This window comes from Theropithecus gelada, chromosome 20 (genome assembly GCF_003255815.1).
Source record: "Theropithecus gelada isolate Dixy chromosome 20, Tgel_1.0, whole genome shotgun sequence".
NCBI lineage: Eukaryota > Metazoa > Chordata > Mammalia > Primates > Cercopithecidae > Theropithecus > Theropithecus gelada.
The window spans coordinates 38961618-38988313 of record NC_037688.1 but is presented as its reverse complement, the minus strand read 5'-3'; the positions used below and the strand labels follow the sequence as shown (position 1 = coordinate 38988313).

Here is a 26696-nt window from a genome sequence, read left to right as displayed (position 1 = left end):
TTTTGGCATGGTGGCTCACACCTACCAATCCCAACACTTTTGGAGGTCAAGGTGGGAGAATTGCTTGAGCCCAGGAGTTTGAGACCAGCCTGGACAACAGAGTGAGACCTCCTCTCTACAAATAAAATAAAATAAAATAAATTAGCCAGTTGGGGTGGTGTGCACATCTGTGGTCCAAGCTACTTAAGAGGCTGAGGTAGGAGGATCACTTGAGCCCAGGAGGTCGGCGCTGCAGTGAGCTGTGATCATGCCACTGCACTTCAGCCTGGGCAACAGAGTGAGACCCTATCTCAAAATAAATAAATACATAAAAATAAAAAATAAAAGGATCTTTTTAGTACCCATTCAACTTAAACGAAATATCAATTTGCAGTTAATGTTTCCATTAACAGATGGCCTTGTCTCACACAAGCCTTTACAGCCCACTTTTGTGGGTGGGAAAACATCAACCCCTCTATCTCACAGTTCCTGCCATCCAAGAATTCCATCTACATGGAAGAAGAGCATTTCCACAGATGTCTGAGACACAACCAGAGGTCTCAGAGGGAAACCCAAGGAAGCCCCTCATCAGGCAGTGGGGTGTGGACTGGGTGTCAGGGGCCTAGAGGTGAGCTGCCCTCTGTACAGCTCCATGAGCTACGCAGGCTAATACCAAGGTGCTCTCCCCACTGGACAAAGCCACGTTAGTGGAGTGCTGAGGGGAGGAGAGAGCAACAACACACAGGATGGTCTTGGTGACCTGCCTGGGAACCGCCATCAGCCTCACACTGGAGCACTGAGAGCAAAGGAGATAAGGCAGGGGAAGGGGAGGAAATGCAGGAACCTGCAGGGGGCACCTCCTCTCACTGAGCTCGGAGCTGGACTCTTTACTATTTCCTTTCATTTCCCTCTATTCATTTCTCTCTGCCACCAATTCTTTTTACCTAGATTATGGTTTTTACTCACCATAAACACTTTTTTCCTCATACAGATCTTAGAATCATTTGAATGGACTTTTTTTTTTTTTGAGACAGAGTCTCATTCTGTTGCCCAGGCTGGAGTGCAGTGGCGTGATCTTGGCTCACTGCAACCTCTGTCTCCCGGGTTCAAGCGATTCTCCTGCCTCAGCCTCATGAGTAGCTGGGATTGCAAGTGTGCACCACCGCACCCAGCTAATTTTTGTATTTTTAGTAGAGAGGGGATTTCACCATGTTGGGTAGGCTCATCTCGAACTCTTGACCTCAAGTGATCCGCCCACCTGGGTCTCCCAAAGGGCTGGGATTACAGGGGTGAACTACCATGCCCGGCCACGTATTTTTAGTAGACACAAGATTTCACCATGTTGTCCAGGCTGGTCTTGAACTCCTAACCTCAGGTGATCTGCCCGACTCAGCCTCCGAAAGTGCTGGGATTACAGGCGTGAGCCACTGTGCCCGGCCATTTGAATGGATTTTAAGAGTAGTTCCCCAGTCTGCCTTCTCAGAATGTTCAGGAGAGCTTTATAAAAAAACAGATTCCTAGGTTCCAAACTAGGCCAATCAAATCCAGTCCAAGCATGTGCATGTTAAAAAAGTTCCCAGCTTGTCCTGACCTCCTCCATGCCTGGAACACCATCCCTCCACCCACCACCACCACCACCCCATAGTCACACAGTTTAATCCTTCCCTGGATCCAGGTCTCTGCTCCAATAATACCTCCAAAGAGCAGCCAAGGTACGCGCCATGTCTAAAACAACAAGCTTCCAACCCCCTTCCCTTGCTTTATTTTTCCATAGAATTTATCACCATCTAGTATGATGCATTTGTTTAATGTCAATATCCATGAAAATAGGGACTTTGTTTTGTTTCCTGCTCTATCCCCATACCAAATAAAATGGTACTGAACGGGCACTTGATAAATATGAATTGACTTGATAAGTGAGCACAGAGCCAGCTTAAAGAACCAGTAGATTTTAATATCGTGATGTTGGTGACTATTCTCATGTGGTTCTGTAGTCAAATGGCCACACTATTTAGAATGGCATCATGAACTGGCTGAGCGGTTGTGAGCTTTTCCGCACTTCATCCCGCTGCTTTGTCCTCCATGAGAAGGGGATTCTTTCTCTCCATATCAACCCAGGGTGTGCTGGACAGTCAGCAGTTCAATTCAATGCTCAAATGTTCCGCTATCCACAGTTGCCTGAATGTCCCCAGTGCAATAATCCGAATGGGAACTGGACTCTAGGGCTGGCTACAGGAGGAGGCTTTCATTTGGGAATAAAATAGTCGCACATCATCTCAGCCCGCTTCTCTGCTCTCTACTCAACATCACACATGCCCTGCCTGGGAAGATTCGGAGATGCAATGTAGTGAAAAGTCAGGAAAGGTTTCAGGAAAATCAAGGGTTTACTGTCCAGGTATCTTCATCCCACCAACCAACAACACAGTAACGAAGGTGACGGAGACCCACCTTCACAAGGGAGGTGCAGAAGCAACTCCCAGGAGGCCACAGCCACAGTCCTATCCTTCCCCAACAGCCTCCCTTCCCCCAACTATATAACACAGGCAGATCCACAGAAACCTTTCCATTCTCCTCTTGATATCACATCATCCACTTTGAAGAGGAAATATAATGTAGCATTTTGTATTTAGCTTTGCTCTGCGTAACCATGTCCAATTACATCTGTATCTGGAAGAAATATGAGAATAGCAATTATGTATCTTTGAGAGTCATGTGATTTGAAGAAAGGAGAAATTTATCTCAAGGAAGGTTATGTTTTCAGAAAAGAGAACATGGCAAGTGTGACTTACAAATGAAATGGGAAGACAGTGCAATGAAACTTTTGCAGAGTGTGCATGTGTTTGGGGGACAGGAAGCAGGAAGACAGCAGTCACAGAGCACCCCGGGACTGTAGACGTGCACAACTATAAGTCACAACTGGACCAGGGAGGAACGCAGCCACCCCTAGAGGGAGAGCTACAAAGTGTAACCAAACCAGTGAAAACTGGATTGGTGGATAGGTGGTTTGTTTTGTGTAGCTAGCCTCCTCACTGCAGCAGGTGAGATATTAGGTACTAAGTATGGATTCGGAAATAAGATCTCAACTAGTTGGTAGTCTCTGCCCTTGAGGAGCTGACAAACTTTTACTTCTAACCATAGACTTAATGTCAACGAAATGAAATGCTATGAATCATTTCTGGTTTGGATTTTAATCCAGTCATGTAAGCCTCTAGCATTATGTTTCATGATATAAAGTATCCACTGTGTTCCATAAATCCTTTTCCCCCCAGGCTGCTCATAGCCTATTCTTCCCCAGTTGTCCCTAATTAGTAAATGGTACTATTTTCTACCCACCTGCTTAAGTCTAAAATTTCAGAGTCCACCTATTAAATACAGAAGGAATGACTGAGTTATAAAATAAAAGTGGATACTAAAACTGGTGAATGCAGGTTGGTGAAGAATGGGATATTTACATAATCTCAAAGTGTTGCTCCCACAAATTATTAATTATAAAAAGAAAAACAGATTAATCTAGTGGAGTACTTTTTTTTGGCGGGGCGGGGGGGGGATGGAGTCTTGCTCTGTTGCCCAGGCTGGAGCGGAGCGGAGTGGAGTGGAGTGTGATCTCGGCTCACTGCAATCTCCGCCTCTTGGGTTCAAGCGATTCTCCTACCTCAGCCTCCCAAGTAGCTGGGACTACAGGCACATGCCACCATGCCCGGCTTATTTTTTTTGTATTTTTGGTAGAGATGGGGTTTCACCGTGTTAGCCAGGATGATCTCGATCTTCTGACCTTGTGATCCGCCTGCCTCGGCCTCCCAAAGTGCTGGGATTAAGCCACTGCGCTTGGCCCTAAACCTAGAGGATACCTCTTAAATCACGTGATCAAACTGAACAATACCCGTGTTGGGACAAACGAACATCACGGGTCTCCTGATATGATGCACTGAAGAGGACATGGTATCAATTTCGTGGCGTTCTTGCCAAAAATGCACCCCTCCCACCCAACTTAATCATAAGAAACCAAGCAAACCCAAGACAAGGGATATTCTATAAAAAAACTGACCAGTACCCACCAGAAGAGCTATGGTCATGAAAGACAAGGAAAGACTGAGGAACCACCACAGACTGGAGACCAAGGAGACAAGACAGTTGTAAGCACTGTGGAGCAGGCGTGTGCTATGTACAAGAGAGGGCAGAATCAGCTCTCGGGAGAGTGGTCACAGGAGGCTTCACAGAGATGGCACCCAACTCGGGTTGGCTGAGCACTTGCAGGCATACTTGGAGGGAAAGCAAGTACACCAAGGAAGGGGGACAGCAAAATCATTAGAGTAAAAGACTATATCCCAGGTGTGAAAGTTGATCATACAAACTGGGCCATTCTAGTCACACCCAATTAAATCTGAGTCAAGGACCAGGGTAAAAAGCATTTAGGGCACATAGCTCCTGCTCCAGGAACTAACTTTTCCACAAGACCAGCTGCTGAAACAGCCTGCTGCAACCCCACAGCCAGTCTGACCTGGTAGCTTGCTGAAATGACTTGCCATGTCTCCAACTGGTTTATCCACCACTGTTGCTTCCCAGTTCCTGAAAGCTTCTCTAGAGTTCATGAGTTTTCTTTATCTTTTTCTTTTGTCTTTTTTTTTTTTTTTTTGAGACAGATTTTCACTCTCGTTGCCCAGACTGAAGTGCAATGGCATGATCTTGGCTCACAGCAACCTCCGCCTCCCAGGTTCAAGAGATTCTTCTGCCTCAACCTTCCGAGTAGCTGAGATTACAGGCATGTGCCACCATGCCCGGCTAATTTTGTATTTTTAGTAGAGACAGGTTCCTCCATGTTGGTCAGGCTGGTCTCAAACTCCCGCCCTCAGGTGATCCACCCACCTTGACCTCCCAAAGTGCTCGGATTACAGGCATGAGCCACCGCGCCCAGCCTTCCAAGAGTTTTCTTTCAGAATATGTCCCAGTCTTCTCTTTGTTCTTCTGACATATTGAAGACCACCCAGTCTGGGCATATGTCCCAAAATGTAATTGTTGCTTCCCAAATAAACCGTTTTAAATTTAGAGATTTGCTCTATATTGTATACGACTTCAACAAAGGAATGAGAGAATACAAGGAATTTGGCAAAGCTAGAGAGCGGAATGCAGCCATGTGTATGAGGGGACAGGGTGGGATATGGGGAAGAGCTGTTCCTGAAGGACTTCCCACAAACAAACTTGGACTTCGCCTTGAGGGAAATGGAGCCGCTCCTTCAGAATCTGGTTTTCTTTTTTTCACCTATTGATTTTGAAAAAATTTTAGATTCTAAAAAAAGTTTTAAAAAATTGTACTGAGTTCCTTCGCACCCTACAATTATCCAAACTCAGAAATAAATATTGTTACAGAACTACTAATTACACTATATGCTTTATTCGAGTATCACCACTTTCTCCCCCGCAGTGTCCTTTCTCTGTTCTGGGATCCAATCTAGTCCCAACCTGCAGTTAGCTGTCATGTCTCTAATTGGTGACAGTTTGTCCTTCCTTCCTTGTCTTTGATGACCTTAACACTTTGATGTGCACTAGTCAATTACTTCGCATCTCGTTCCTCAACTGGGATTTGTCTTTCTTCTTTTTTGGAGACATGGTCTCTGTTGCCCAGGGTAGAGTGCAGTGATACGAGCACAGTGCAGCCTCAAACTTCCAGGCTCAAGTGCTCCTCCTCCCTCAGCCTTCTGAGTAGCTGGGACTACAGGTATGCGCCACCATGCCTGACTAATTTTTAAAGTTTTTGTAAAGATGGGGTCTTGCTATGTTACCCAGGTTGGTCTAGACTCCTGGGCTTCAGCAACCCTCCTGCTTCAGCCTCATACCTGCCAGGATTACAGGCTTGAGCCACCATGCTTGTTCTGTTTAACTTCTCATAATTCCACTGAGGTTATGCATTTTTAGCAGACACACTACAAAAATGACCTTGTATCCTTGTCTGTATCATATCAGGGAGAACATGATATTGCTATGCCTTGTTACTAGTGATGTTGAACTTTGTCACTTGGTTAAAGTGGTGCCTGTCGGGTTTCTCCACTGTTAAGTTATAATTTTTCCCTTTGTAATAAGTATACACAAGGAGATAATTTGAGAATATATAAATATCTTTTTCTCCTCAAAATCTCACCCTTTTTGTAGCCATCAGTAGATCTTGTCTGCTACAATAACTGTGGTATTTCAATGATGATTTCTATCCTCTATTCCTTCTACATATACACATTGAAATTCTTTTATAAGAAAGACCCATCTCCTCTCCTCCATTTATTAGTTTATTCATCCATTTATTCATTTATCCATGCACAGGCACATGGGTGTTTATCTTATTCTCTGGAGTAGAATGCAATGTTATATTGTTATTTATTTTCTTGCTCACATTGCTGAAGCACTGGCCTCCGGGAGTCCCTTCCGGGTGGCTCCTGTGCCCTGCACAAAGCCTCTGTCTTCTGAGTTCCTCAGTGCTTTCTGGCACAAAATGCTCCAGCCTCTTTGTGTCTTTTTCCTGCCCCAGCACTGAATCAGCCATGTCTCTGGAGATTAGAGTTTTAAACATTATCCAATTACATTCTAGAAACACCACTCTGGCGGCAGCAGTGTGGAGACTGATGGGGGCTGAGCAGGGAGGCAGACGGACCAGTGAGAGGTCCTGCCACAAGTCAGAACTGATGGAAGCTGGCACTTGAGCATGGGCAGGGCCAGTGGCAATGGTGAAGAGGAGACAGATTCCAGAGATGTGAGAGGTAGAAACGAGAGGCATGGGTATCAATTAGATGCTGAGAGTGAGGGAGGTGGTGGTATCTCTGTTGCCTCCTAGATTTCTCCTGGGGAGTCTAGTAGTATATTAACCCACGAAGTCAATGGAGGACAGCCCACTGGCAGGGGAAGGGAGCTAGGCTGACTGGGTTTAAGGTGGCCATGTAGCGGGCTTGGTATCAGCGGGTGTGGGGCTCAGGAGAGAGGTCAAGGCAGTAGCATCTCTGGGGTGGATGAGATCACCATGGGAGAGTGCAGGGTGAGGATGGAATCTTATGCCTAATCAAGGAATAGGAACAGATGAGGAGGAGAGCTAGAAAAGCAAGCCGTGGGCAACATGGGACAAAAGGTGCCATAGAAGCCTTGAGAGACTGAGTATCAACAAAAGGTATTAACAAAAAGATCTAACAGTGATAAATACAGCAGACAGGTCAAGATAAACACGTTTTCACTTGATTTGGCAATTATACATAGCAATTTTTTAAAGAACAGTTTTAATGGAGTCGTAAGACAAAAGCCTAACTGCAGATTGAACAAAAACCAGGAACCGAGACTGTGCACAAGATAGAGATATTATTCTTTCAAGAAGCCTGGTTGCAAGGTCAGGGAAATTATGCACTTGTTAGAAGAGGATGTTTTCTTTTTTCTTTTTTTTTCCAATATAAGTAGAGAGTTTATCTGGCCACATTTGAGGGCTGCAACCCAGGAACACCGATTCCAGTTGCCCTGAATGAATCTATGCTTCCTCTGTTTGCTTTTAACAGATGCGTTTGTTCAACATTTGCACATCTCCTACATGCCAGGCATTGGGAAAGATGAGCAGACTTTTCTGCTGGGGCAAAGAATCCAGGAGAGAAGGAAAAAATATAGAGGAGAAGGAAGAGAATAAACAACAGGAGAAAAAGGGTGGAGGAAGAGGAGATGAGAGAGTCAGGGAGGACAGGCCTTGACTATCAATCTTTGCTCTACAGAAGACTGGCATATAAATCATCATTAGGTCTAATTAGCGTTTTAAACATGATCTTCAGAGTTACAAGATTTTATGCCCAGATTTTAAAAAATCTAATACTGTAGATGAAAGGGTGACAAATTACAACCTGCTGCCTGTTTAGCCATGGAGATAGAAACGGTTGTTATATTTTTAAAAGGCTGTTAAAACAAAAACAAAGAAGAATATGTGACCAAGACCACGGGGCTTGCAAAGCACAAAATTATTTCTGACCCTTCAGAGAAAAAGTCTGCCAATCCCTGCTCTGAATGTTTTTACAATAGCAAACACACAACATTTAAAAATCCAGTCTAACAGATATGTGAAATAACAATTTTTGAGAAATCATTTCCAAAAGTGATGAAGTAATGCTGATAGATCTTAAAAAATGGTGACAGATCTAAAAAAAAAAACATAAGTAAGACACACACTGCTAGGGTCTTTATATGATAAGACAGTTTTCCTGGACAGTAACCTGGCTTCATGTAACAAACAACAAATCTGTTTCTATCTTAAGACCTGGGATATAGTCTCCAAAGTAGGTTTACCTGTACTCACAAAAAATACAAAAAGAACCCAAACTCTTTTTCTGATTTGTTTATGGTGTCATGATTCAGAAGGAAAAAACCCTACAAATTAAATGGCAAATGGAATGATATTTCTGAAGCATATAATATGAAATAGTAATATGACATAATAAGTTATTAAAAATGACAACTATGGGCATTACACTGAGATACGAGAGAGATGTAAAATGAATTCAAGTAAAAAGATGAACCGTAAATAACATGTAAATACAGATTTCAACTACTTCAACTGTAACTATACATTAAGTACACTGTTCAGAAATTGAGGGCAACATAAACTAAGCTCCAGTGTAATTTCCCTTTTGTGTGTATAAAATAGATTTTTAAAATGTAAATCCAGTTCATGTAATTTTGAAAGTGAAGCAGTCAATAAAATTTTTCTCTTATAAGACAAGTTTTGAAAATGCATGTTAAAATTTTAAGAGTTCAAAGACGATTAAAATGATGATGCAGCAACTTGTGAAGCCAAGAAATTCTGCTTGAATGAAACAAGCCTGGTTCCTTGTTCTGGTCACACCCTGACCTTTTGGAAAGGTACATAAAAGAAAGGCATTCATGCCACAACCTGTCAAACAGTTCTAGATTTTCTACTTTGGTGTTCTATTTCAGAGGCTATTCAGAGGCTCTTTCTACCTAACCTTAAGACCCCATGCAAATGAGCATCTCAAGAACAAGCCCCTTCACTCTGGGGGGTACTCTTATAAGTCTCCCCTATCTAATTAAAAACAGGCTCATCTTTTTTTTTTTTTTTTTTTTCTACAGTACACAAGCAGCACTTTAGATACCATAGGAGCTCCATATTTCAGAAGTAAGTTCACGTTTCTACTCACTTTCCATTTTCTCTTGCCCAATGTAGAGAGTTACAAGGAAGATAAAATGTTGTGCCTTTTCGAAGAAAGTAGACCTCCTAAATGAATCCAAAAGGAAGGCAGGAATTCATGTGAATTTATCATTGTCTTTGTACTCGTCCTTTTTGTGTAGTTCAAACCGAGGCATTAAGTGAGTGTTAAGAGACTGCCTCCTTTTTCCTTTTTTAGAAAGCAGATAGTGGGTGTAGGGGAAACAAAAACTACAGCCCCCAACACACCCCTCCAGTTCCCTTTAATAAAAGACAGGCAGCTCCAGGATGAACTTCCCGTTAGCATCTTTAAGCTCCGTCTGAAAACCACCTTTTTGCTTCTGGCGCCTCCTTAATTTATAATCCACTGCTATAACTTCTCCAAACAACTTGAAGCTGAAAATGCCTTCCAAAATGTTGTCAAGGAAATGAATGCTTCTCAATTAATTCTTTAGTCATGTTGAGACAAAACGCTCTCTCATCGGAGCTACTCTTTCTGAATAAAGAATTCGGTCTCTTCTTCTCTCAGCTTTCTTGGCATCAGAAATTGAAATCGTGGGCGCTGACCATGCCATCTAAAACAGTCCAAAATTAAGACTCTAAACTCTGTTGTAAAATGGTTTATTCTGTCCCTTTGCCCTACCCCACAAACGTATTCAGCTACATACTGAAATGTTATGGCAGAAAGTTCAACCTTACTTGGAAGTAGTATATTCAGCATCCTGAACTCTGACCTTTTACTTTTTTCGGCAGGACAGTCATGCACCATGTAATGACGTTTCAGTCCCTGATGGATAGCATATACAACAGTGGACCCGTAAGATTATCGTGCCGTATTTTTACTGTGGTTTTTCTATGTTTAGATACACAAAATATACTTACTGCTGTGTTAAAACTGCCTACAGTGTTCAGTACAGTCATATGCTGTATAGGTCTGTGGCCTGGGAGCAACAGACTACACCAGATAGTCCAGGCATGTAGTAGGCTATGCCCTCTAGGTTTGTACACTCTGTGATGTTCGAACAGTGACAAAATTGCCCCATGATGTATTTCTCAGAATGTATTGGTGCCATTAAGCAATGCTGACTGTACATACGTATCACAGACAACTCAATTATCTTTTTTTTTTTTTTTTTTGAGATGGAGTTTCACTCTTGTTGCCCAGGCTAGAATGCAACAGTGCGATCTCGGCTCACTGCAACCTCCGCCTCCCGGGTTCAAACACTTCTCCTGCCTCAGCCTCCCGAGTAGCTGGGATTACATGCATGTGCCACCACGCCCGGCTACTTTCTTTTTTGTATTTTTAGTAGAGACGGTGTTTCTCCATGTTGGTCAGGCTGGTCTCGAACTCCTGACCTCAGGTGATCCGCCCGCCTTGGCCTCCCAAAGTGCTGGGATTATAGGCGTGAGCCACGGCGACCGGCCAACTCAATTATCTTACATATGAAAGTTCTGCTTACGGACTGTGCCCCAGGCCCTGGACATAAAAGATGATGGGCTTGAAAATTACCCAGTCCATATGTCTACTGGTTTTCCACACTAAATGAAAGGCGATGATGCACGCCTTGCTGGAGGCACACACCATGAACTAAAGGAGCCTGCTGGAGGGAGTGATTATTTGGCAGAGTTGGAAAAATCTTACAGAGAAAGAGATACTTGAACTGGGCCTTGAATTATCTGCCAAGCAAGAGAAGGAAGTCAAGGAAGGCAGAGAGACAAGACACACATGCAGAAAGCAAAACACATTCACAGACAGGTGAAGTACTCTGCAGAGCTGTCAAGGACTAGAAGAATATAATTAAGGTGTTTAAACAGCAATGTTAACTCAAATTCAACACATCTAAGACAGACTGTTATCTCTGCGACTTTCCCTAGGCAGCCAGGCTCAAATCCTGTTGTCTCTTTTTTCTTCATTCTTAGTTCTCATGTTCAATTAGCATTCAGTTGATTTCCTCCCTAATTCTGGAGACCCACTGCCACCTTGGTGCCTAGGACACTGTCCCAGTGTGCTGCTCTCAATCGGTCTAGTAGCTCCATGTTCATCCCTTCCTGGTCCTGTAGATACACAGCAACTAAATACCTTCTTAAAGTAGGGCTTCAGCATAGTACTAGTCTTTCATGATCACCAACTGATGATAAAGTAAAAATCTAAACCAATAACCCGGTATGCTAGAATATGTCTTACCTTCCTCCCAGCCACTGTTTCTATTCACTACCCTGAACATGTGCCTGATGTTCCTACATTTATCCTTTGTTCTGCCTCAATGGCCCTGCTGTCCCCTTTCACCCACCCTACTCCTACTCATCCTCTCCAAGGCTGTGTTCAAATACCATTTCCTCCATATGTGATCGTCCAAGTAGTTCTTCCCTTCACAATTCCTACAGCTAGAAGTATCTGTATAATTAAAATAGCTTTTGTTCTATACTCTGTTTTTTCACAACTAAGCTGTAAAACTTGAGAGCAGACTCTGTATTTCACTAATCTTTCTACACTGTCCTGACTTTAATGCCCACAGTAAGTGTGATGAACATCATCTGTTGGTGACGATGAAGAAGGCGACAGCATGCCTGGGAGCCATCCTTGGCTGTGAGCCATCCCTGGTCTGCCCTTTTCCTCACCAACATGTCTTGGTGCCAAATGTCTGTAATCCAGCTGCTGTGTCCACCTCCACTGCCAAACCCTGGCCCAGGCCATCCCACTTTCCATCTGAACAACTGCAGTGCCCGCTGAAATGGCCACTGATTCCACTCTTGGCTTTTATAGAGCACACCCAGCAGCAATACATTGGAGTGACTTTAAAACAATGTACAAACAAGATGCTATATTCCTCTTTTAGAATACATCACTGCCCATCCATAGCCCCTGGATTTAGAAAAAGCCTAAATTCTCTATCAGACTCAACTATGCCATAAATTGCATTTTTGTCCCTTTCTCACACCCCACCACCTCCCCAGCCAGCTCCACATGGCAGCAGAAGTTTCATCTTCTTTGGAAGCAGTCTAAATGCCAGCTCTAACTCAGGGACCAAAGGCCTTCCCAGCCTCTCATCTGTGTCGATGCCATCCCACCCTTTCCTCACCACTCCCAGGTATGTGATGCTCTGTTCCCAGAGAGGTCTGACCTGGTCCTGGTGCCACCCCTGGTCCTGGTGCCTCCCCCTGCTCTTCTCGTGCCTAGGCCTCTTCCTTCCTCAGATCTCAGCTTCAATGGCACTACCTCGGAGCAGGGATCCTGTCACTCAGGCCACAGCGGCAGCCATGCCCATCCTCTGTGGACTTCCTTCAGTGTACTCACATGGCTTTGTAATTAGATCTCTTTACCACTCACCTTCCCAGGTAGCCCCCATGGATGCTGGCACCCCATCTAGAAAGGTCAATGAACAAACGAGCATATTAGAGAGGCTTAGCCAAGAACTGATGTTCTCTACTTAAAGAAAGTCGTTTCTGTAAATGTGATTAATTGCGGTAACTACTATAATAGTAAATGGTCAAATCAGCCAATTAAATTCTTTTAGGGCAGACTATCAGAAGTGTCTACTCTGATAAACACAGCAAATCTATTCTCTGCTCATTTTTGAGATTCTGAAACTACCCATAACACAGGGATGTTCTAAAAAAAAATAAGTGAAATCGAACATAATCTTTAAATCTTTAGTTTTATGTTTATTTCCTTCTCCGGCCCCACAGAGATAGAAAAATAAATAGACTGACATAGGTCTCCACATACTGTGTTAGTTTTGATACTCTTTGTGGGAGATCACTGAATACATGCTCCAGTGGCAGGTAGTACAAGAGGATGGAATCCCGGAAGGCGCAATCCTCTGTAAGTGACTGAAATGGAGGCTCCAGGAGGGCAGTGGCCTTGCCAGTTGGTTGCTGCTATCTTGCTAGTACACAGCCACTGCTGAGATGTCTCCAGTTATCTCCTCTGCATGTGTTGAACGACTACACCTGTAATCAACTCCCTAAACAACACCCTAATTATATATAAGGCCCCTTTACTGTGAAGAAACAATGCACAGTATATCTCAGTAACCTTAGACAATGCTAATTCTTGAACTGTAATCTACTGTTGGTAAACACATCCCCACAGCATATGGGTTAAGGCACTGATGACATTTCTTAAGGATGTCCCAAGACCTGTGATGACGGTGAATATTTTCATAACCCCTTTTCTAATCACTATGAAAGAAGCCTGTAAATAAAGGAAATGGTAACTTATTTTGCTCACGCCCCCCACTCAGCGGGTGATAAAAATGAGATGTCCATTCCTTTCCTACCAACAGCTGGGGTTACAATTTTTAGGCGGGAAATAAAGTTGATAGCTTTGATAGCACAAGACAGTAGCTGTTAAGGAGCCCAAGCAGGAGAACAAACCAACCCACCAAAAATCCCGAGAGAAGTCTCTCATCTGTTATAGTAAGTGTCAAATCCCTGTACCAACTTTCATGTAAGGAAGAGAAGCTAGAAGTTGTGGGAAACTATTCCCTTGACTAACCAAATGGAAGACTATATAATTAGCCAATGGGTCCTGCTGGCTTCCAGCTCCATCACTGAAGTAGACTGGGCGCTGTGGCATGGAGAGGAGAATGGCAAACACGAATATCAGGGGCCTTTCTAAGGATTTTCATTGTCCTTCAAAATCCCACTGTCCTTAAACTTCTGGCTTCACTTCTAGCGAATGTTCTCTGTGGGTTAGAAGACTCATATCAAACTTACAGCCTAAATGTGAGGTTTCAGTATGAAGTGTCTTACAATTCAGGGACTGATCAATATAAACAATTTAAGTAACAAAAGTGCAAATATTTTGAGCTCAGTAATTAAACAATTTAATATTATTCAGAGGCGTAGGCAGTTGTTACTGATGAATGCTAATATGACCATAAAACTACGTTTCAAAATATATCTACTCATATTAATATGTTACCATAAAAATCACAAGCATCAAATGGTCTTTAAAATTGTTCTTAAAAACAGAAACACTTTGTAGTTGAGAGAACCACAAAATATCTACGAGCAAAAATATACATTTAAGTTTCTATAAAAACTCAACTTCAAAAAAAACCCAAAGATATTTAATTGGTCTATATTCCATTATTCAACAGTCACCTTTTAAAAACTAGTCCTCCCATCTTCCATTTATGATATGCATTGGCATATCTAGGGCTTTACTGGCAGAAAGCCCTCTAGGCTTTACTCTACTGAAATGGAGGGCAGTGGCCTTGCCAGTTGGTTGCCATCATCTTGCTGGTATCTACCCGCTGCTGAGATGTCTTATCTCCTGTGTATGTGGTGAACACTGGAGATAACTAACAAAACATTTCACCAATATCTTATTTTCCCTAAGTATCCCATTTTTCTAATTTATTTGAACAGAGGAAAAGTCCAAATCCCTTCACTATAATAGCAAATGGCAAAGCACTATGTATTTCTATTTCGCAGTATTTCTGTAACAATTTTATGAGAAATTAGGGCATTCACCATTTATTCCCAGAGAGAAATGGATGCAGCAAACATCTGACCATCATTCTATGGCTAAGTCACTCTTTGGCCCTAAGTACTTAGGAAGATGATTTAACTCTGCTTTTCCGAGCACCAGGATCAGGAACTCTGGCAGAGTGTCCAGGCATCTAGATGCACATAGAATCTTTATGCTCTACAGAGCCAGAGCTGCCACCTTTACCTGAGCCTTTGATTTTCTTCCTTCTTTGGATTCATTGTGGCTTAGGAGGCAGAGAACCCACGGGAAGCACTCAAATGCAAGGTCGCAACCATAGTCTGCCACTTGTCACACCCCACACCCCCGCATCTCCACCCTTAACCCAGAATTCAAACTCACAAATCATTCATTTATATTACAGCTTTAGTACACAAAATGATAGTCTTGTATCTTTCAGAAGGATGATGCAACCCTGTGAAGAACTTACTGCATGGCACTCATAGGCCAAAGGAACCCTTATTTGTCCTAATTATGTTTTCTTTACAAATTATAAATAGATTTTAAGTCCCACTTTGATATCATAAGAACTCGTTAACACTTTAAACAATGGATAAGGCGGTTTTATAAACTGGATGCTTAGTCTATATCATCCAAATATAAATCCTAAGGAACCAGAATTTCTATGTGGAAGAGCATTTTACTTCAATCCTAAATTATATAACAAAAACTAATTTAAGAACATTGAAGGAGACGTCACAGGAGAAAATGCAAACTATAATAAGAGGCAGAAGTAAAAACAGTATAGGTAAACGAGTGAGGACTTATCCACTAGAGAAATTAACCAGAGCTAGGTTTTACTTCTATTACATTACTATTACTCACAGTAACAATCCTCGGGAAAGTTCTATGATAAATCTGAACACCCCACACTTCCCTTTATGCTAGAGTCATTAGTCTAACAAGAATTTTATTGATTTGTTTCATCATTTGAAACCTTCCAAAAACCTCCCAGAATTAGAACATCTACTACTACCAATAGTGACAACCACTGTGTTATATAAAATAAACAAACATCTTTAAACTGACATGAGTAATCTGTGTTAAACTGAAATTTACAAGTGCTCAGTTTCCTTAGAAGCCTGGATAAAATATGTCTTTGATCTTCTGAAACTGAACATAGTTATTATCACTTTTGAAAAACTCAGTAAGAATAGGGTTTAATCAAACAAGGTTGTGATTACAAAAAAGAAAAAAGGAAAAAAAGAAAAGGAAAATCATTGAGAACCATTTAACTATCAAGACCTTCTGGACAAATTTCATCTTCGGAGTAGTTGTTAGGAATGCCTTATAATAAGTAGATAAAAACGAAGTCTAGATCCCTTAAAAGAGACTCAGGCCCAGCTTATTTCCCATCACCATAAGAGTACAAGAAATAGGTAATGTCAATTTGATTTTAAGAGGGCTCAGGATTTGAAAAGAGACTCAGAAATTGGAGCTTCTAACCCCTGAGCACTAAGAAACTTCACAGGCTACAATCACTATTCAAGATCCTTATGACAATCATTCGGGAGCTGCTATGGAAGACTATCAACTCGAAGCACAAGCGGAGAAAAGATTATCAAAATATTGTAAAGTAAGCAAAACATTATTAACTGAGCATTACTGCGAAATCACTTTGCTTCACAGCCAGACTTTCATTACCAGGGAACGCTTAGTAGATGCTGCTGCCTCGGTAGTGTATTTTCAGCATTAACAGGGAAGCAAAGAATCTAAAAAGAGGCTGTGCAGTTATTCATATAAATTAATCAAGAAAAGTAAACTGGGAATGAAAAGCAGCCTCTGCACACACCACATAGTACTCATGGACTTTAGTGCCCATGTGACATTAAACTACAGTGTATGTTTCAGATATTCAAAATAATAATAATAATAATGTCCATGTTACTATGAAACTTGGACCTCCTACAGAGATCATATTGGTTTCCTTAAGTAGTTTCATCAGCATCATCTATGAGTCAAACTTTATATTTAAATGGCAAAACAGGCTCATCAATAATTAAGCCTTGGAACATACCCAGATTAATAGCATAAAACAAATGCTTGTTGCGATACAACTCTACAGGCCTGGATTTATACAACCGAATACCCAATAAAGTTCTATATGACAGGGGAAGAGAAATGCTTTAACATTAACATAACACAAAACTTTAAATGATACAATAAAGCTATAAAAACAGAAACAGGTCCTCCTCCTCACAACACATACACGAGAGGCAAAACAAAAATAGCACAGAGCTACATAACTTAGACTTAAAGGGGATTTGCTGTCCATGTAGCCCAACCACCTCAACTGACAGATAAGGAAGCTAGAGCCCAGAAAATTTGCTCATGATGACCTAGGCTGGATTTGAGGCCCAACGTCTCACTCTATCCTCACTAGACCTCAAAAAATAAGAGGGGGGAAAAAAGCCATTTACATTCTTAGCTGACTCATCATAGGATCTAAAAATCTTAGGAATCTTTTTTTCTTTTTCTCTCCAGGACTGAAAGCTAAACAAACTTTTGTTGCAATAGGTTTCAAGAAAACCCTAAATTTTACAAGTGACCACAGGACTGGGAACCTGTACAGAGCCACCACAATGTCATAGCAGTTCACTTTCAAATCCTTTTCACACACATTACTCCCCAAGAACCACAGCTCTGGAGAGAAATGGGTCTGAACTTTGCATCAGATCAATGGGACTGTGCCAGAATCGGAAGAGCCTCAGACATGAAGCAGAGCAAACTGTAATACTCAAAAGAAAAATAAATTTCCTGCAAGCCCCAGGGAGCTTTCCCCGGAAGGTCTCAGAGTTGCTGAGAAAGGAAAGACTCTGTGGGTGCTTATGACTACGAATTCAGTTTTGCCATTCTTATAAAGGTTGTTAGCTACTTTTTTTTTTTTTTAACCTAAGAGACAGGGTCTCACTCTGTCGCCCAGACACACTGCAGTGCAGTGGCAGTCATAGCTCACTGCATCCTGGAACTCAGGGGTCAAGGGATCCTCCTGCCTTAGCCTCCCAAAGTGCTGTAATTACAGCCATGAGCCACTGTGCCCAGCCTGTCAACTACTTTTGGTTTAGTTTCCCCAACAAACCAAAGAGAAAATCTCACCCAGGAACCAAAAGGAGGAAAAGCTTTGGGAAAGGAGCATGCTGGGAAAGGGGCATGCATGCCATTTACTGAGCTGAGGGACCCCAGGAGGTCCTGCCTCCTTCCTGGAGCAGCTGCACCCTAGGGCTGCATGACACATGCTCTCTACATAACCTGGGAATGCCAGTCCTCTGTGAGCTGATCATGAGGGTGTGCTGCCAAAGTTGAGTTTTCGGGCTTTTTCCTTTTATATTTAAAATCTTTCTAATATGGTATGATTGTTAAGGGAGTCAGCAGGAAAAACAAAAGCTAGATCAAAGATAAAGTAGAGTAAAAGATTAAACCAGTAAGTCAAAAGACTTTTCCATATTAAGTAGATAGTATGCCAAACAAAGTTACTTTAATTCCCAGTGTGACAGAGTTGGACTGGCTCCCTTCGTTGGGCACATAGTAAGCAACAGATAATACTGCTCCTATTTTTTTATGTATATGATTTATTACTGTACACACTGGGTCTATGTTGCCCAGGCTAGTCTGGAACTCCTGGCCTCAAATGATCCTCCCACCTCCACCTCTCATAATGCTAGGATTACAGGTGTGAGCTACCATGCCAGGTCATAACATTGCTTCTAAACCATAGAATGACACCAGCACTTATGTCAGTTACCAACACTAGGCCAAACACAGACATTAAACAAAATCAGAACTTCATAAAACTTCAGAGATAACCAAACTTTTGAACATCCAATTCACAGATTAATGACATCACAGATCTAAATGCTTAAGTTTCAAAAGGGAAAGATAAGAAACATCAAGTTCTAGAATACATAAATACATTTTGTTTCAATATAATTCTCTAAAGGGCTATTCAAACAAAACAAATACATTATAAAAGCCTAATATTACTGGTATTAAAATTACCAGTAAAAATAAAAAATTAACAAATTTATTTCTAGTCAGTAATACAGATTCGTCAAATTACTTTGAAACAGCTTTGAAATTGATAATTTTTAAAAAATCTCAAGACATTCTATCACTTCAAAAGCCAAATAAACTTTAAGCAATTAATCTGTCACTGATGAAACACGTATTGACTGATTCATGTTTACCTACAAAATGTAAAAAAAAAATCTGCCTTGCCTTTAAAGATGGTTGAAAATGGAAACCAAAATGAGACAGTATATAAAAGTGCTTGATAAGCATTTTAATTATAAGATACTCTAAGCCAGCTAACAGAGTTTACACAGAGAGAACAGTGAAATACAAGTGATGCTCTAACTTGGTAGGGTAAGAGTAGTTAGAAGGCTAGGTGCAATTAATTCGGAGTCTAATTCTAGTTCAACCATTAAGTACTAATAACCTCATAACACAAGTCACTAAAGTCCACTGAGCCCCTATTTTCTTATTTAGAAAGTGAAAGAACTGGACTAGAGATACTTCCTAATTCAATGGGTACTACCTTTGAAAACCTGGGAACAGACCTATGATGTGTCAAAACACTATTACATATTTCTTCACAGGTGGGTCAGTGATTAAATGAGAAGACTCATTTTTATCCCTCACTCATCAGATTAGTGAGCTGAAGCCTTGTCATCTACCAACAACTCACAGCTAACATGAGTAAAAGCTGGAAGCACAAAGCTGGTCTTCAAACTCTGAACCCAGTGCGTTTCTCAATTAGGTATAACTCAGTGTCTATCTACTATGAAAATGTAATGGAGTCAATTTGCTAATGTCCGAATTTGCTGTGGTAGAAAGAAAGGCAGTCATTCATTCGATACATTAACTGATAGGCACTGTTCTTTCTGGGTGCAAAGAGTAAAGCAGTGGATAAAAGAAAACACCGCCGGGTACCATGGCTCACGCCTATAATCCCAGCACTTTGGGAGGCCGAGGAGGGCAGATCACGAGGTCAGGAGTTCGAGACCAGACTGGCCAACATGGTAAAACCCCGTCTCTACTAAAAATACAAAAATTATCCGCGCGTGGTAGTGGGTGTTTATAATCCCAGCTACTTGGGAGGCTGAGGCAGGAGAATCGCTTGAAACTGGAAGGCGGAGGTTGCAGTGAGCCGAGATCACACCACTGCACTCCAGCCTGGGCGAAAGAGTGAAACGCCGTTTCAAAAAACAAAACAAAACACCACGACCTCATAGAGCTCACACTGTGGTTGGGAAAGACCACCAACGTAAATGTGTAAAATACGGGGTACATCATAGTGGTAAGTGCTACGGAGAAAAATGAACAAGGATAGCAAGCAAGGACAAGGCGATTTGCAATTTACTTCTTTTAAGCCAAACGGATGCCATTTAAAGAACTGTAACAATAACGCATCTAAAGTAGTTTTCTTCAGCATTTTCCCAAACAGGGAAGATGGTCTGCTGATTCCAATTTGAGATTGGTTGCTCAAACCTCTGAACTGCCAGCTAGAAGCTGTCTGTCACACTAGCAATCCCAATTCTGTACTAACGATGATACCTCGGCCCCCACTCCCGCCCCCCCACCACTCCACACCCCCCACCGCCAAAGAGCCCAAACGGATTTATAAAACAAATCCAGGAGAAACCAGAAGTTACAAGAGCGCTTGAACTGCTTCTAAGTTAGCACAAATGTCTCCCCAGTTCAAAGGTTAAAGTGCAGCGTTTGTGGTGGTTTTGCTGGGACAAAGCGCTAAGAATACACATCATTTTGCTTTTTCTGACCTGTCAATTGTAGTGATATTCTCTATCATTAGCCTATATTTAACCAGCTTACTAGGCAGTTTCTCCAGTTTTTAGCATTCCCCCCTTCCCTTTTATTAAAACAGCAATCTAGTTTGCAAGAAGGTTGCTAAAAGAAAAGATAGCCTCCTGCAAGATCTGATATACTTGTATAAGCACTGTCTTATCAACCTTTTAATTAACCTGGTTAGTTGAATTGGCAAATCAGGTTAAGTTTTGTTTTACTAAAGTATTAAAATGCCCTTAGTCGCAAGGCTCTCACGGTCCTCGGGTTGTAACAGCATCCTGAGAATTCGCCACAGTTTACTTCAACGTGTAACTCTTCTTTTAAACAGTTACCAGAAAGGAGCGGAAAAGACACGTTTGGCAAGGAGAAGAATTTCGCCCGGGGGATCTGACTACCAACCCAAGGAGAACTTCGAGAGGGTTTTCTCTGCCAGCACCCCGCGAGGCGCTGTCGGTCCGGCCTCCCAGCGGGCAGGGCGCTCCCGGCCGGGTTGGCGGCGCGGGCCCAGCCCCCGAGCGTGAATTCGGAGGCGACCGGCCGGCGAACTTCAGCTGGGACCGCGGGCCCGGCCAGGGCGAGGGGGCGACTCTTCCCCAGGGCGGCCTCGCCCAGCCCGCAAGTGCGGGTCCCGGCCGGCCCAGGACGGGGTCTGCGGGCTTCCGGGTCTCCGAGGCCGGGCGCCCGCCGGCGCATTGGGAACCGGGAGGGACAGGGCAGGGGATCGCGGCCCGGGTCCGGGGACAACTCCGAGGGGCGCGGGGGTCCCGTGGGGAGCGCGGGCCCGGAAAGCACAGAGGCCGCCCGGGGGACGCGGTCAGCGGGGCCGGGTTCCGGCGCGTGCCGGGAGGGACGCCACGCCAACGGTGACGCGGGGACCCCTGCGCCGGGGACAGGGGACAGGGTCTGGGGGCCACGCCCGGCCCGGCCGCCCCGCCTCCGGCTCCGGGCAGCAACGCCGCACCCGCCCGCCCGCCCGCCCGCCGCGGCCCCCTCCCCACCTGATGTAGGGACTGGCCGCCGCCAGGATGTTCTTCTGCACCGGGATCTCCTCCCCGTCGAGGACCAGGTGCGCGTCGCAGAAGCGGGACTCCTCACGGAAAGAGCTGAGCGCTCGCAGCAAACGCGCGGCGTGCTGAGGGTCAGACACGGCACTGCCCTCAGCCATCGCGGCGCCCGCTCCTCTGCCAGCGGGTCCGGCTCCCGACACCGCCCGGCCGGACCACTCGAGCCGCCGAGTCCCGCGCGCGCGCCCGCCCGGCCCGGCTCTCCGCGCTCTGAACAGAAGCTGGAGCCCCCGGAACGCGCCTGTGCCATCCGCGGCGCGCTGGGTCGGCGCCTTTAAGAAGCCGCGTCATGAAGTCATTTCTCCGCGACGCCCCCGCACCGTCGCTCCCCTTCCTCTCGCCCCTGCCGCTGGAGGCAGCCAATCAGAAGCCTCCTTCCTCCGCCCGCGTGACCAGCTCCGCCTGGGTGCAGCGGAAGGTGTAGAGGGATGAGGTAGGTCCCTGCGGCGGTGGAGGGATGTGCGGGCGGGCTAGGATTCTGTGGTTGAGCCTGTGGCCTCTGGGGCCGCGAGTTTGAATCCTGGTTGCAGCTCTTCCACTTACTAGCTGTGTGGCCATGGATAAGGTGCCCATCCTCAGTTTCTCCGTCTGCAAAATGAAAACGACTTTTTAGTGGTGTTGTGGACGCATGAGATGACGCATGGAAGCAAGGGCGCAGTCGCTGTAGCTTGCTTTATTTATGAGAGAAAAGGAGCTGCCCAGGTGAGAGCACAAAGACCCGAGAAAACAGACCCAGAAAAGATGGTTTTGGTTGCGGGCTAGGAAGGAGACGTGGCAAATGAAGCTGGAGAAGTCCGAAGGAGTCCTTAAGTTTTGCAGGGCCTCCTCGGTGTGGGAAGGAGGTTACTTTCTGCAGGGGTGAAGAACCATGCAAGGGTATTTAGCAGAGGGTTTTGTGCAGATCACTCAGCTCCTGCGTGGAGAATAAGGCGGGGATGAATGTGCTAAAGGCGATCGATGTTTAGGTATTGCAGGACTTGAGAGAAGGGAATGGGCACCTGGATGAAAGGGTGATGGGAGGTGGACAATGGTGGATTGTTTTAAAAGTAATTATGAGGGAGAGGGAGTCAAGGATAAATATTCTGGTTGAGTAACTGCATGCATGTTTGTACCTTTCAGGGAGAGCTAGGAAATGCTGAAGGGGTGGGCAGTAGAGAAGCAGATGTTTAGATTCAGACAGGCTCCCAACCCAGTGAAGATCAAAGCTGTGACAGAAAGGATCTCTGGGCCAGCTCAGCTGGCAGGCCAAGCCCCACAGTATCTGAAGTTTCCCTGGAGGCTGCTCAGGGCACATGGGAGTGTGGAATGTAGCTACCATTTTGTGCAAACGTTAGGTACTCCATAAGCCTCTAAAAAATTAACAATTTTATGAGGACCCCGGACCAGAAGAATGTGGCCAGCATTCCAGTTAAGACAGGATAGGATTTTCACTGAAGCAGCCCAGTCTTTTCCTTCAACCAACTGAGAGGCTCCAATAAAGTCTTGGGTATTTACCCTGACCAGCCAAGACTTTGGAGTCACTGGCAGGAATCTGGGTATCTAACTGTTTTCAGAGCAGAAGAATAGACGGGAAGGGAACGGCTGTGGAAGACACATGCATTTCCACTTCCTTCTGTAAATGCAGCGCAGTATTCCCGGATGCAATGATGTCTAGGATTTGCTTCAAAACAAAACAAAGAGATGGGAAGCAGATGGGAGTGTAGATGAGTCAAAAGTGGCCACAAGTTACTAATTGTTAAAGCCAGGTAATGGGGATGTGGAGATTCGTCGTACTGTCTCTATATTTTTGTGGATGTTTAATGGGGATGTGGAGATTCATTGTACTGTTTCTATATTTTTGTGGATGTTGAAAAATATTTTCTTTTTCTTTTTCTTTTTTTTTTGAGATGGAGTCTCGCTCTATTGCCCAGGCTGGAGTGCAGTGGCACAATCTCTGTTCACTGCAACCTCCGCCTCCCAGGTTCAAGTGATTCTCCTGCCTCAGCCTCCCAAGTAGCTGGGACTACAGGCGGGTACCACCATGCCTGACTAATTTTTGTATTTTCGGTAGAGATGGGCTTTTACCATGTTGGCCAGGCTGGTCTTGAACTCCTGAGCTTGTGATCTGCTTGCCTCGGTCTCGGCCTCCCAAAGTGCCGGAATTACAGGTGTGAGCCACCACACCCAGCCAAAAAATATATTTAAAAAGGTAAGAAACACACAAGACAAGCAGCTCGGACTTATCTTCTCCATGATACCTGCCCAGGAATGTCAGCTGCCCTGGGAGTCCTGCAGTACCTCCCAGGGCAGCTGACATTCCTTTCTCCAAGCAGTTGCTGTATTTTGAACATTGCTCCAGCAAGAAACTTATTGTAATGGGTTTATTTATCCATGTCACCTGCTATACTATGTTTATCGTAGCTCAGCATGATTTCCAGGTGTCAAGCACAGTACTTGGTGTGTAACAGTGCTAACTGAATGTTGGATGGATGGAGGGATTAAAAAAAAAAAGAAAAACACCTAAATACCAGACACTTAATAAATGTTTCTTGGGAGGCCGAGGTGGGCAGATCACAAGGTCAGAAGTTCAAGACCAGCCTGGCCAACACAGAAAAACCTCATCTCTCCTAAAAATACAAAATTAGCCAGGCGTGGTGGCGGGCACCTGTAATCCCAGCTGCTCAGGAGGCTGGGGCAGGAGAATCGCTTAAGCCTGGGAGGCAGAGGTTGCAGTGACCTGATACCGCGCCATTCCACTCCAGCCTGGGAGACAGAGCAAGACTCTGTCTCAAAAAAATAAAAAATAAAATAAATGAATGTTTTCTGAACTGTATTCTCTGTTGCTTCATAGTTAATTTGTGTTTGCCATTTTTAAGATAAAAAACCAAGGAGAGTTCTCTACACAATGTAGATATTTGATAAGTACTTATTCATTGCTTGATGTGCTAGTCTATTCTTTAAATAACAGAGGTTCCAAAACAAAGAGCTTCAGTAATAGGATCACAGTCAGGTAACCAATTATCCGAGTAGGAAGGTTGCCTTAGTTGAAGTAACTGGAGGTGAATGGGGATTTGTCAGGCAGGCTCTTCCAGGCAGAGGTGAACATTCCCTGTTGTTTTGACAGAAGGAGGAAATGGAATGACCATCAAGAGAAAGGTAGTCGCTGGCTTGAAAGGATCATCTGTGCAACAGGCAGCTAATCAGAAGAAGACCTTATAAATACTTTTGATACCACCCACACTGTTCCTATTATTCCCCGCCACTCCATCGGCCTAGTGAACTCTTCCTCATCCTTCAAAACCCAGCTTAAACATGACCTTCAGGAAATCTTCAGCTGGCTTCCCAGGACAAAGTGGGTCTGTCCTCTGCATGCTCCTGCTGCTGTGCGGTACTCACCACACTCTACTGTAATTTACTGGTTTATCAGTCAGTTCCGCTGCTGGGTTGTGAGCTCCTCCAAGGCAGGAGCTTTGCCATATCTACCTATGCTCCCAGGACTTACACAGTGCCTGATGTGTAGGAGGTACCCCCTGAATGTTTAATATAATTAGAAGGAGCATATCAGGTAAATTAGCAAAACAACCTATGGGATGCAGGATGTCAGACAATAGGGGTAGGTGGGCTTATGGGAGCTGAAGAGCACATGCTCCTCACCTCTAGCTGATTGCTCTGTGCGATAGGGGCCCAGTGGTGGTGGATCTAACAACTTTTTAAGAGATTCTGAAAATTCAGACTGACTTGAATATTCCGGGTTTTCAACATTAGCAACTAATTCCATTTGGGGGAAAAAATGTAGCATGGGTCTGCAGATAAGATCTGGCTATAATTCATGTTCAGAGGTAATCAGGAAACGATTAGTTGACTGAAAATGTAGTTGACAATCAGATGGATGCTAGGTTGCCAATAAAACGTGTTGAGTGGAATTCACATGCCCCAGAAAGCTCGTCCTGGTGCTGTGGGCCAGGAAAGGGGCCCAAGTGTGGGAAGAAGGATTCAGGAGGCAGAGCCTACTCTCTCAGTGCTGCCGGAGCCACTCTTGCTTGAGCTGAAGTACTGTGGACTCTTTTGCAGCCTTTCCTGGTATTGCTCAAACTGAGCCACCCTTGATACTGTGCCTCTCAGAATGATGGATTAAATGTTATTGTTTCCTTGCGTTCCATAGGCATCAGATATCAACTGTCATTGTGAAACATATTACAATGTAAGAGATTTGATATTGTCCTAACAGTGTTAGTCTCTGGTGGCTATACTGAGCTCTTCTGGTTTAGACGTGAAACAACCCAGAGAAAGGATTTATTTATGTATTCGTTTTTGGTCTGAAGACCAAAAAGGATGTTTACAAGATATTAACAGTAATAATTCATTCAGCAGCTGTTTTTAAAGCACCAGCTATATGATAACTGCTACAGATACAGTGATGGTGAAAGCACAGTTAGCTCAGTGTTATTTTAGAAGCTTTTATTTTGTGCTTCCTCGATTTATATTTTCTGTACTGATCGTGCATAATTTTTTACAATCATTTAAAAAACAAAGCAATTTCTTTTTGCAAAAAAAGGAAAAAAAGAGCTTTCTTTTGCTTTGAAAAATGAGCCCTCAAGAGAGGAATCCACTTGGGGATTTGGGCTTTTATTTTCTAAAAACTACCTAAAGAGTCCAGTAAGAGAAATAATGCAAAGAAAATATTAACACTGAAAATTCTTTAGCAAATATCAAGTCCAACTGATTCATCTTATTGAAGAGAAAACCAAAGTACAGATGAGCAAATGACTCAGTCTAGGTCATAGGTGTGACCCAGTCAGGACAGAACAGACTGAGGTCTAGATCTTCTGCTTTCCAGCCCTGTAAGCTTTTCCATTATACCAAGTCGACTTATCATAAACATTCATTTGTTTGAGACAGTCTCTTCTGATTCATTTGAAGGTAGTCTTCAGACATTTTATTGGGTAAATCTTTCATTTGTCCAAATCTATATATAGCTCTTTTCTTTCCAAAAAAAGTCTAGGCTCTTCCAAATTGCTGAGTCAGAGAACATCTCAGTATTTATAATGCTTGAGAGTTGGTTCTATATATTTACACAGTACTCAGAGATGTGTCTCAGAAACCAGTGAACTAATTAAATTGTAATGAAACTCCATGAAGGTAGTAACTGTTCCTATCCAAATTCATCGTGTACCCTACCCCAGCACCCAGTGCAGTGCCTGACACA

General features: G+C 43.6%; 1 protein-coding gene across 1 annotated transcript in view; it reads right to left on the bottom strand.

Annotated features, from left to right (window-relative positions):
- Nucleotides 1–21770, bottom strand: part of GAN (gigaxonin) — a 62897-nt gene extending 41127 nt beyond the window's left edge. Inside the window, exon 1 of the mRNA XM_025370616.1 lies at nt 21446–21770. Within this exon, the coding sequence (XP_025226401.1) occupies nt 21446–21612 (167 nt within the window). The 5' untranslated portion in view covers nt 21613–21770. The remainder of the gene's footprint in view (nt 1–21445) is intronic.
- Between the last annotated feature and the right edge of the window lie 4926 nt (nt 21771–26696).